The sequence below is a fragment of the Sorex araneus genome, chromosome 1, assembly GCF_027595985.1.
Source record: "Sorex araneus isolate mSorAra2 chromosome 1, mSorAra2.pri, whole genome shotgun sequence".
Taxonomy (NCBI): Eukaryota; Metazoa; Chordata; class Mammalia; order Eulipotyphla; family Soricidae; genus Sorex; species Sorex araneus.
Genome location: NC_073302.1, coordinates 389964748 through 389976655, shown reverse-complemented (window position 1 = coordinate 389976655; position 11908 = coordinate 389964748). Strand labels below are relative to the sequence as shown.

The 11908-nt window shown below is 41.2% G+C and overlaps 1 protein-coding gene across 1 annotated transcript in view; it reads left to right on the top strand.

Annotated features, from left to right (window-relative positions):
- The first annotated feature begins 315 nt into the window (after positions 1 to 315).
- CDK14 (cyclin dependent kinase 14) overlaps positions 316 to 11908 on the top strand; it is a 685298-nt gene continuing 673705 nt past the window's right edge. Inside the window, exons 1-2 of the mRNA XM_012935646.2 lie at positions 316 to 557; positions 8655 to 8686. Of these exons, the coding sequence (XP_012791100.1) occupies positions 467 to 557; positions 8655 to 8686 (123 nt within the window). The 5' untranslated portion in view covers positions 316 to 466. The remainder of the gene's footprint in view (positions 558 to 8654; positions 8687 to 11908) is intronic.

Below are 11908 nucleotides of genomic sequence, written 5' to 3'. Positions count from 1 at the left end.
GGCTCCCGCACCTCTGGGCCGCCCGCCCCCGCTCCGCCTCCCGCCGCGCCGCCCCCGCGGCCGCCCTCGGGCCGTGCGACTCTCGGTTACAAAGGAGGGAAAATGAGGCGGGCGGCGGCGGCGGCGGTCGCGGCCGGCCCCGGCACCACGTAGAACGCCCCCGCCCGCCCGCCCGCGGCCCAGGCCCCGGCACAGCCCGCCGCTCGCCTCGGGAGCCCCGAGCGTCGCCTCCCGGACGGAGGAAGAGGAGGAGGAGGAGGAGGAGGAGGAGGAGGAGAAGGAGGAGAAGGAGGAGGAGGAGGAGGAGAAGGAGGAGGAGGCGGCGGTGGCGGCGGCGGCGGCGGCGGCGGCAGAGGCAGAGGCAGAGGCAGAGGCGCCGCCTTCCCCGCGCCGCGCGCCCGAGCTGTTGTCTGCGCGGAGCTTCTGGACCAGTTTGGGGAAGTTGCCCCGGCCCGGCGTCGCCCAGATGTGCGACCTCATTGAGCCGCAGCCGGCCGAGAAGATCGGCAAGATGAAGAAGTTGCGGAGAACTTTGTCGGAGAGTTTCAGCCGCATCGGTGAGTGGCGCGCTGCCCTCGGCGCCCCGCTCCCTTGGCCCCGCGCTCCCGCCTGGCACTAGCGATGCAGCCGCCAGCCCCGCGCGTAGGAGGGAGGAGGAGGAGGAAGAGGAGGAGGAGGAGGAAGAGGAGGAGGAGGAGGGAGGGGAGGAGGCACAGTGCCCAGATCCTAGGGGAGGGCCGCGACGGAAAGGAAGGCACCCCTCACCCTCACATTTAGGGGGCGCATTTGGGGACGGTTTTAAATCCCAGCGTGGGCTCCGCTGTTATCCTTGCCACCAGCGGTTAGGCTTTCGCGCTCGCGAGGGGACAGCCCGGACCCCGCGGCGCGCGGGGCCGCTCGCGGCCACCTGGTCACTTGCTTTTTGTTTTCCATCTTCGCGCAGGGGTCGGTATTGGGGGTTTTAGCTTTGGAAGTAGTCGAGACGTGGAGTTGTTCCTTGGTATTGTTTAGCACTTCCAACCTGAAGAGAAGTGGGACAGATACCTTGGGACCTTTTGTTCAGTACGTCGAGTCCTCGCGAGCGACACTTGGGCGCTCAGCCTCAGATCTTCCCGTTCGCTGCTTGCAGAGGGGAACGCGGTGAACTTGTCCGGACGTTTAGGGCCAAGTCTCCCAAACTTCATCCAGTATGCCACAGCTCCGGGGCTATTGTCTTTCAATGAACCGACCAGATGACCAACAAAATGAAGAGAAATGCTGAGCACTGTGACACTCAACCCATGACATATACTAACTGGGTGACAGCAGTATCACGTGGAAATGCTTTTGCTAGATTTTTAGCGTTGGCCAAAGCGTTGGCCTTTTCACCTGAAGACGCTCGCTGTCGCTCATGACATCCTTACTTTCATTTATGTAGGGAACCACTCAGAGCAAGAAAATCGCATGACCCTAGAAATAACCTCCCAGAGTCCCCAAGAAGCTTTTCAGCCTTTGTTTGACTTCTTTAATGTCATCCATGTAGAGGGAAATTGAGCATATAAATGCTGAATTCCTTAAAATAAAACAATGTCTGAATGTTATAGTCCTCTTTCATACATTCACTTGGTAGTCATTATATAAGTGGATGGAAAGCTATGCAAACTTTCTTCAAGTAAGAAAACATGTTTCAAAATGAAGCCTACATTTTTTAGCTTAAAATTTCATATTTTCATAACAGACTCTCTCAAGATAACTGTAAAATTATAGAGTGTAGCCTGTATTTAGTTTAAATTTTACTTCTTGCATCTTTTGGATATTTGCACTTTCGCTGTTTTGTATTAGGGGTGCATGTGAAGAACTCCCTATATTCAGTTGAAGTTAGAAGCAAGAGTGTGGGAGAGCCAGGTGTTGAGTTGTTTTGCATTATTAAGGAGAATGTTTTAGTCCTGGACCCGAACCATCGCGAAGGTGTGTTCTGGAGTCCATTAAGCCTGTCCTGAAACACATTAACTGTATATTTACTAATGCTAATGACTCTGTTGGAATCCGTCCAGTTTTGTGTTAAATAATTCATTGCAATTGAGTCTCAGTAAGAAACCAAGAACATTAACATAAAAATTCCTTATGTTTAAATAATTTGAAGATTTTGATCGACAATCAGTAAAGCTTGGATTAACTACAGTGCTGGCAAATAGGATATTATACATAATTGGATTTTCTAGCTTACTAAGATTTAGTAACGTGAAACTCCTTTTGATTCCAACTCTTGTTAGGATGTCTTCAGATCTCCTAGATTTTACTTTCTTCCTTTAGGAGACAATACAGTACAGTGAGCATAATTGATTATTTTTTATATTGATGGAAGGTTATGATTCTGAATAATAGATCTATTGCAGAGAACTGTAAAAGGAGATAGTGAGGTTTTATCTTTTAGTAGTTGTGATTGTATACCAAGCTCAGCAACTCATTACTAATATACAGAGAGATTAATATTTTTTCTACATATTTTCTTGATATTTCATATTTTATTTATCAAATCAAAATTCAGTGAAATCATTGTGATTGTTTGAATATTGTTTTGTTTTATTTTGGGGCTACTCCTGACTTGCTGTTGTGGTGCCCGGGCAGGTTGTGGGAGGATTAGGGGTGGGCCGGGAGAGGAGGGAGGTCACTCATGCAGTGCCAGGAATTGGACCCAGGCCTCCTCTATGTGAACATGCTCTTGGGCTATCTCTCCGCTCTATATGAGGATTTTTAAGCCTCTGGAGACTATTGAAACAGGTTGTGTTATGAAGTTAGACACTATATTGATTGAGGGTTTAGTTATATGTGATATGGATTGGGGATGTCCCTTGTTTGTCATTTGTGACATAGTGTTCTCGGATAGGTTTCTCAACTTCTTAGCTTCCTTGTTTCAGTTTCATTACTGGGACTTAGTGAAGTAATGCATATGATGTTTTGTATGATATATAGTACAGACTTAACAAAAATCCATAGTATGTTGTTATTGAGTAATAGTAATTGTATCATAAAGACAACATCTCAACGTCTAAGTGGAAAGAGAAGTAAAAAGAAGTAAACAGAACACATAAAGCAAGAGAAGGTATATATACTGATTTTCCATTTAATAGCCAATCAGAAAACAGGATACATTTTACATATGAGGTGATTCTTTGGATATAAAATAGTGACTTAATGTTATCTTTAATTTTGCTTTGGGGTCACACTCAGCAGTGCTCATGGATCATGATTCTTGGTTGTTCTTAGGGCACTATCTCTTGTGCAAGGAACTGAACCTCCTTCAGTTGCGTCCGAAGTAAGCACCGTACCTGCTGTACTCTCTCTCCACCCTCTGAATTTTATTTTTTTTAGTGTGATTTAAAAGTGAAGCTTGTTTTGTAATATGGGCCAGAGACATAGTTCAGTGTTGAGCACATGCTTTCACCAAAGGGTTCAGGTTTTACCCTCAGCACTGTAAAACACAGTCCCCTTGGGGAGTGACCCTGAAGCATGGTGCTGAGGGTAGCCTCTGAGCATTGTAGCACGTGCTCTCTGCAAACAACAACAAAACTAAGAAGTAGCTTTCATCTGTAGCGAATGAGGATACTTTTTGGAAAGTGTGATGACCAATTTATGTTTATTTCTAATAATAATTGTGATTATATAGAAGTGGCAATGCTAATGTTTATCACACATGAAAGACTCTGCCAGTGTTGTCTCTGCCCACTCCAAATACAGCTGATCTGAGTTTTTTGTTCTTTTGCTTTCTTGGTCACACCAGGTGTTGCACAGGGGTTACTCCTGGCTCATGCACTCAGGACTTACCCCTGGCGGTGCTTGGGGTGCTGGGACTTGAACCCAGGTCAGCCGTGTGCAAGGCAAACGCCCTACCTGGTGTACTATCACCCTAGCCCCTGATCTGAGATTTTAATGAGGTTTAACGAAGTGAAACATTTTTTTTTTCATTTGTAGAGGAGGTGTCTTCACTTAGCAGTGCTTAGGAACTGCTCCTGCTTTAGTGCTTGTTGGTCAGTTCTGGCAATTCCTGGGGATCATCATTGGGGTGCTGGAGATTGAGGTGCTCCACACGCAAAAGCATATGCTCTAGCCCTTGGTTACTCTGTAGTCTTTAGTAAAACATGTTGACTTTCCAACTACACTGCTCTAATTTGTGACCTCTACCCTGAAATGACTATGCTATAGCCATTATTCTCTTATGAGACGGGTATAAAGAGTTTCAGAGTTATCCATCAATTTTAGTGGTCTTTGAGGTTTTCTGCTGTATAGTGTCTCTGTGCTCACTTATATTTTTTAAAGAAAGCATTGTATTTATTTCAAAAAAATTTTCAGAGCTCAAAACAATATCTTTAAAAAAAGATTTTTATTAGCGCACCATGATGTACAGTTGTTTATACTTAGGTCTTAGATATACTGTGTCCCAACACCTGTCCCAACTGTGGTCACTTTTTTAGGAGTCTGTATTGTTGTCGCAGGTGTCTTTTATTTTAAATTCAGCTTAGCATAAACATGCTTGGGAACTTAATTTTTAAAAAGTTTATATTAAAATCCTATTCTTCCTGTTTTATTTTTATTATAACTTAGGAAGAAAAGGACTTTCAGTAATATCCAGGATGAAAATTAAGTCATACTGACATTTCTTTATATTCATTTTAATGCCTTTCTTCATAGTTACTTAGATATCCTATAGAAAAAAATTCTTTTCTGTGATATTTGAGATGAACCCCATGTATACCATTTCTTTAAAGGGTGCCATTTGTGAGAGAATAGAATACAACGAAGAGGCTATGGTTACACTGAATTTTGGGATTTGTTACCTTGTGCTTTAAGTGTGTAATTCTAGAGTCCAACCGTCATTTGATAAATCCATTCTGTTAGAAAAGAGAAACACGAGATTAAGGTTTCAGACACAAAATTTAACCATCGTACCATATCACATTGTGGGTTCAAAATATTTTTACTATGGAGGGTAATTTAAATTTCATGAGAGAGAATAGTGACTTCTTTATTTTTTGCATGCCAAAACTTAACTGTCTTTCAAAATGTTAGGTGCCATAGTATTTCATTAATTTTCCACACAGTTGTTGAGTGCCTCCTATGTGTGAGTCATTGTGATGGCACCCAGAGTCATTGTTAGCAGTTTCTGGCCTCGAGGATTTTAAGGCTGGTGAATGGACATTGATAACAGAATCATAAATCAATACCACGAAAATTAGTATAGTTTGCTATTGGGCAACATAAGAAGGACACCACTGTAGTTGGTGGTATCATGGAAACCTTTTTAGGGGAAGTGGTGTCTCGTGCAGAGGATTGAATAGGGCATCTGATGCTCTTAAATGGCTTAATATATACCCCTTTGTTAGTTCAGAAAAAAAAATCTGATGTGTTTATCATTCCGTGATGTAGACAAGTTGTGGGACTACACCTACATGAACGATTAAGGACAATTAGGGAGTGTAATCAATAATGAGAGGAGTTCGTCTTTAGGTCAGAGTTTATTTTTCAGTGATCTGCTAGATATTTGCAAAGATAACCTTTAATTGGCTTCTGTTGTTACTGTTAACGCTGTTCCCAACAAAGATGCAACACTGATTTCAAAATCATATATGTTGTCAGTCTAGCATTGAGGGATTTTAGTAGAGTGATAGATTTATTGGTTTTAAAAATCTCCCCTCTAGTATGTTGGGCTTGAGAATAGTGTACGAGAGAGAGTATGCTTCTAGTTCCTTATCTCTTAGGAAGGACAATTGGAATTCCCTCATCTGTTTCCTCTATTTCTATCTATAGAGCTTTTTATCCAGAAGCCTTGGGGAATTGGCAGGACATGAGGGCAAGAAGGAAATAGCTCAGCTTGGGTGCTGAAGCCATTCTAAGTTCTTCTTTTTTCCTAGTGAAAGGGTTTTCATTCCATATGTGCACTTACCCAAGGAATCTACTGTATCAGCTGTAGTTTTTATTAGATGTGTTGCTTCAGAAAACTCAGGGAAAAATTTTAAAAGTTTTTATCTTGATCAAAGTAATGCAAACATGTTTCAAAGTTTGTGTTTATAAAGAAATCTCTAATTAAGTAGGTTAATTTAAGGACACCAGTTTGTTTCAGGGAGTCTAGTATGATTGTTAACTGAGAATTAAAGAAAGCCTTCTACAGAAGTTTTGTGTTCTAATGAAAATGTAGCCATGAAGGGTCATCTGAATATACCTTTCTATCAAATTGACTTGTTTTAGATTGGGTATGGAAAGTGGAATACATATTAAATGTGGCGGGAGCCCGGGTCACTTTCTGTGGTGTTTTCCAGGTGCTCAATGGCCACCAGGACCACATTCAGTTGCGCCGTTGGCTGAAGGGTGAAAAGTAGGATGTGGAGCCTGGGAATAGACACAGGGCCTCACTTATAAGGCATGGACTCCAGGACTTGAGCCACACATGGTTGCAGTGCCCATTTTTTTTTTTTTTTTTTGGTTTTTAGACAACACCTGTCAGTGTTCAGGACTTAATCCAGGCTCTGTGTTTAGGGTTCACTTCTGGCAGTGAGTGCTGGGGATTGGGCCTGGGTCAGCCATGTGTAAGGCAAGTGCTTTACCCACCCTACTGTCTCCCACCCTCTCCCTCACTGTGCCTTTTCTTCAATTAGAAGAAAGTGTTCTCAAATAAAGTCATAGAGCAAATGTAGCACTATATGGAATAGAGAAGGGGTCACTAAGAAAATGGTGGTTGGAGGAATCAGTTGGGATGAGAGATGCGTGCCGAAAGTAGATAATGGAACAAACATGATGGCCTCTCAGTGTCTGTGTTGCAAGCCATAATGCCCAAAAGTAGAGAGAGAGTATGGGGAATATTGTTTGCCATGAAGGCAGGGGGAGGGTGGGGAAGGGGGGGTATACCGGGGATATTGGTGGTAGGGAATGTGTACTGGTGGAGGGATGGGTGTTTGATCATTGTGTGATTATAACCAAACATGAAAGCTTGTAACTATCTCACGGTGATTCAATAAAATTAAATAAACAAAGAAATATAGCACTGTAGCACTGTTATCCAGTTGTTCATTGATTTGCTTGAGCAGGCACCAGTAACATCTCCATTGTGAGACTTGTTGTTACTGTTTTTGGCATATCAAATACGCCATGGGTAGCTTGCCAGGCTCTGCCGTGTGGGCGGGATACTCTTGGTAGCTTTCTGGGCTCTCCCAGAGAAATGGAGGAATTGAACCTCTACCCGCTGTGCTATCATTCCAGTCCAAAGAAATATATTTTCTTAGGTCACCAGTTTCTTAGGTCACTGTCACTGTCACTGTCATCCTGTTGCTCATGGATTTGCTTGAGTGGGCACCAGTAACGTCTTCATTGTGAGACTTGTTACTGTTTTTAGCGTATCGAATATGCCACGGGTAGCTTGCCAGGCTCTGCTGTGCGGGCCAGATACTCTCAGTAGCTTGCCGGGCTTTCCGAGAAGGGCGGAGGAATCAAAACCCGTGCAAGGCAAATGGCCTACCTGCTGTGCTATCGCTCCAGGCCAATTTCTTAGGTAAAAAGACAAGACTAAGAATTAAATTTTCAGAAACATTTTATCTCCTACACTATCCTCTCATTTCTTTTAACTCACTATAACAATCATTCCCAATGTTTTAAAAAGATATTTATAACATGAACAGAAAATGACCATTACAAGATTGTCAGGTTATATATCAAAATATGTGTGTATATTATATAAAAGCTTATACTGATGTATATATATGAGCTTTAAAGTGATAGCCTCATTTTAGGCATATGATTTCTCTTAGAGCTTGGTTGCTAAAGTAATTCATTCTTCATTGCCTTTGTCAGAACATAGATTTCCAACTATGAGCTGACAAAAGACTTCTAAATAGAGATATTCAGTATAGACCAGAAATGCCTATGCATATTTGAGTAAATTAAATTTTTTTCTTTCGTGGTTTCAGGTAAATTAACTGCTTTGTGTATTCACCTAAAAAAGGAAGCATTCTAAGCAGTTGTAAGACTTAAAAAGCTAGATGTTTGCCAACTGTGAATGAAATGAAACACATTCCTCTTTAGGATGATAAAATTCCAATTCTGAAGTCATGTGTATTAAAAACTGGAACTATTTACAAGACTATAAAATATTCAAAGGTATTTTTTTCCTTTGGCGATACTGTCATAGACTGTATTATGTTGAAATTTTTGAATGATGTGTCCACAGTGCTTACTTAAACTTCTTTCAGTATGAACATCTCATTCTGGGAACTTGCAGTGTGGGTAGTCTCCTGGCAGTCTGATTAAGAGGGGCATATACTATATGCATAATAATATATATGATTCAGGTGCAGGTGAATTTTCTTTAAGATTACTTTGTGATTCTTTCATGCGTTTATTAAAACGTTTCCCTACCAGTGGAGAGATAGCGGAAAGATATGCATCCTTCTTACCTGTTCTTGGGAGGGGAGTTCATTTACATATTTATGAAAATTGTTTCACAAAGATGCATGCTGTGCAATTCCTTCTCTCATTTGCAGTTTCTGTATTTGTATCATAACATTGTTATTCAGATAGGAGTACAATTTCACTTTTTGAAATGAAATCACCATACTGCTTTCTAGAACTTACTTTGTCTCTTTGAAATGTTTCAAAATAACCATTTTCTTTCTCTTTTTGTTTTATAGCTTTGAAGAAAGATGACACCAGCTTCGATGAGGTAGGTTAAGTTGCTTTATCTAATTTTAGGAGTATTTAATTACTGCCAGGTATATTTGATAGGTGCCAACTTTGCACTTAGAAAAAAATGCCTTCAAAAATCAAGCAATGGAATCTTGTTATTTAGTAACATCATATTAGTTTTCCTATTTTAAATGATTACTCCAATGAATTTGGGTAGCTAGCAACAGAAATGTCTTTTTAATAAAACAAACAAAAGGTATTTTGTTTGTACCTTTGTGCCCTGATCTTCTTGAGGTGATGAGGTGGGGAAACCAGATACACTATGCTTGTTTGGGGCATGGCTGGAGCTGCTGGCAGGTTGGACATCATGGTTGCCTGCGGCCTTCTCTGGTTAAGAGGTGATGTGATGTTGAAGCCACATATTGTCCATCCAGCTCCCATGGGAGGAGATGACTTTTCCTGTTCTAGTTTTCCTATTCTTTGTATATCAAGATCTGGTCTTTTTCTGTTTGCCGCAAAGAAGCATAAAGATCTGTTCAAGTAAAGTGGTGAAAGGTTGATATATAATTGTATTCTGAGTGCAACTTTTGAATTTTACTTTCCTAATTTTTCAAAAATGGTAACAATAGCAATCACCAGAGAATCAATACTTCTAAAGAGTTTTTTGAGTGATAAAGAGTGGTGATTTATTACCACCCAAAGCGACAGGGATTGACTTGTGTTGTAAACTGGGCGTGGTGTGTGTGTGTGTGTGTTTGTGTGTGTGTGTGAGCGCACCCACATGATATATTTTTCTTCAATGCAATGAAAGAATAGATTTGTTTGGTTGCAGTTACTGGATTAGTTTTAGTACTTGTGGGTTCTGTTACTTGTCCTCCTTCCTCAATAGAGAGGAAGGACGTTTGTGCTCTTTGAAAGTCCCCTTGAGACCATGTGGCAGCCTGTAGAGCAGGGCCGGATTACTGAGGGTCAGTCTCCTCTATACCAGGATTTCTAGATGGGACCTGGATTATTTGGCTCTCACAGTTGGCTGCTTTGTCTTCCAGCACCGTTCTAATTTTCATTGGGCCCAGCTCTACCATGCTTCATGTCCCGGGACTCTAATGCCAGATTTCTCTGCCAGCATTCCTAAAATATTACCTAAAACCTAGTTTTTCTAGACCTGAAGCAATATACAAATCATTTCTACCCCTTTTGTTACTTACTTGGTAATAACGATGTGTTCCTCTAAACCTGTATTTCTGGAATTTCTGAAGTGTTGGTAAAATGTTTGGGGAGTGTATTTTCTTTCTTTACAGAAATCAGTGTGAGAATATTGGGTACTTTCCCTCTTTATAAAAACAAATCACCCCTCTAATTATTGAGGTAATTTAAGCTTATATAAAAAAAGAAATATAAGGAAAAGAGAAATAAAAAGCCTTTCAAATCCTATTATCCAGCTATAACTACAGTTGAATGTTCTTGCTTTTTTTCCAAGTTTAAGATAAAACAACAGACCAAATGCTATATCCTGCTTTTTTCTTTTACCCTATACCTTGATATTTTTTCATGTTTTTATAAATGACTCCTAGCATTCTTAGGAGCGTAAAAAAAAGTCTCATTTAAAGCTCTTGCTAATAATTGAATGTTATATTCAATTATAACAATTATATATAACATTATTCAATTATAATGTAGCTGTGGTGTTAGCTTTTAAAGAAATATAGATGAAAATTATTTTATTTTTTGTTTCTGAGCCATACCTGGAAGTACTCAGGGTTTAATCCCAGCTCTGTGCCCAGAGATCACTCCTTGGTGGGTCTTGGGGGATCTTCTGGGGTGCTGGAGATTGAACTTAGTTTGGCCATGGGCATGGCAAGAGCATCCTTGCAGTACTATTGGCCCAACCCCTCAAGGTGAAATATAAAGATTTCTGGCTGGAGTGATAGTATAACAGGTAGGGTGCTTGACTTGCATGCAGCCAACCTGGGTTCGGTCTCCAGTCTACCATATGGTCCCTCAAGCACCGCCAGCACTAATTCCTGAGGACGCCAGGATTAACCCCTGAGCATCACCAAATGTCACACCTAAACCTAAATAAATAAATAAAATAAAGAAATTTAAAGATGTCAAACCTGTATTTACTTGCTATTCCTTACCCAAAGGGACCCCGCCCCTCCCACTCCTTGCCAGAAAAAAAAGGAAAGAAAGAAAGGAAGGAAGAAAGAAAGAAAGAAAGAAAGAAAGAAAGAAAGAAAGAAAGATTAATTCCTTGGAAAAGAAAACTTCTGCATAGACAGAGTTCTGAATTTTATAATTTAAGATGAATTGATCTTGGGGCTGGAGTGATAGCACAGCAAGTAGGGCGTTTGCCTTGCTCGTGACCGACCTGGATTTGATTCCTAGCATCCCATATGGTTCCCCGAGCACTGCCAGGAGTAATTCCTGAGTGCAGAGCCAGGAGTAGCCCCTGAGCATCGCCGGGTGTGACCCCCTCCCCCCAAAAAAAGCAAAAAAAAAAGATGAAATGATCTTTTATTTCTGCAAATGTTTTCCGTCCTTGGTACCATAAGAGAGTGGAAAAATAGTTTAAGTTGGTGAATTATAGTATACTATACCTGAAAGAGACATTTAAAATCATGTGACCTGCTTCATGATTGAGAGATGAAGAAATTGGGTTCCAGAGGGACCAGGTAACCTCCAGCTAGCTAATCAGGACAAGCCATGGCCAGAAGCCAGGGAAGACAGTAGTGAAGACATGCCTGGGTGAACCCTGACTCAGTCACCCTCTCAGTGGCTTTTGACCTATTTTTTCTGTGCCTTTGGTAAAATAGATAGTGATTAATAGCATAAAGGCTGGGAGGATTCAGTTTAAATTCAGAATTGTACTGTGGGGTGAATTACTTTCAGATAGTCCTCTGAAATGCCATATAAGGGTATTTGTCATGATTTGCTGACAGTGATTAAAATTGAAACGTTGCCTCAACCTTACAATTCTTTTCAAAAAAGAATCCTTGAAAAAGTGACCACATTTAGCGTCATGGTCTCTATGTGTCTTGCATACGGTTAACATGCAGTAGGTGTTTTCTGGGTAAAAACCTTGCAGATGAGAGTGCTGAGCTTAGTGACAGCCATGTGGATTCTTGTTCTTCACTTCCAAGCAGTTGAGGCAAGTCATCTCATTTACCCTGAGCTCAGTTTTCTTATTCACAAGACCAATCTGTTGGACTGTGATGTGTCACATTGCTTTCACCCCTAAATGTAGGATGGAGTCCTATGT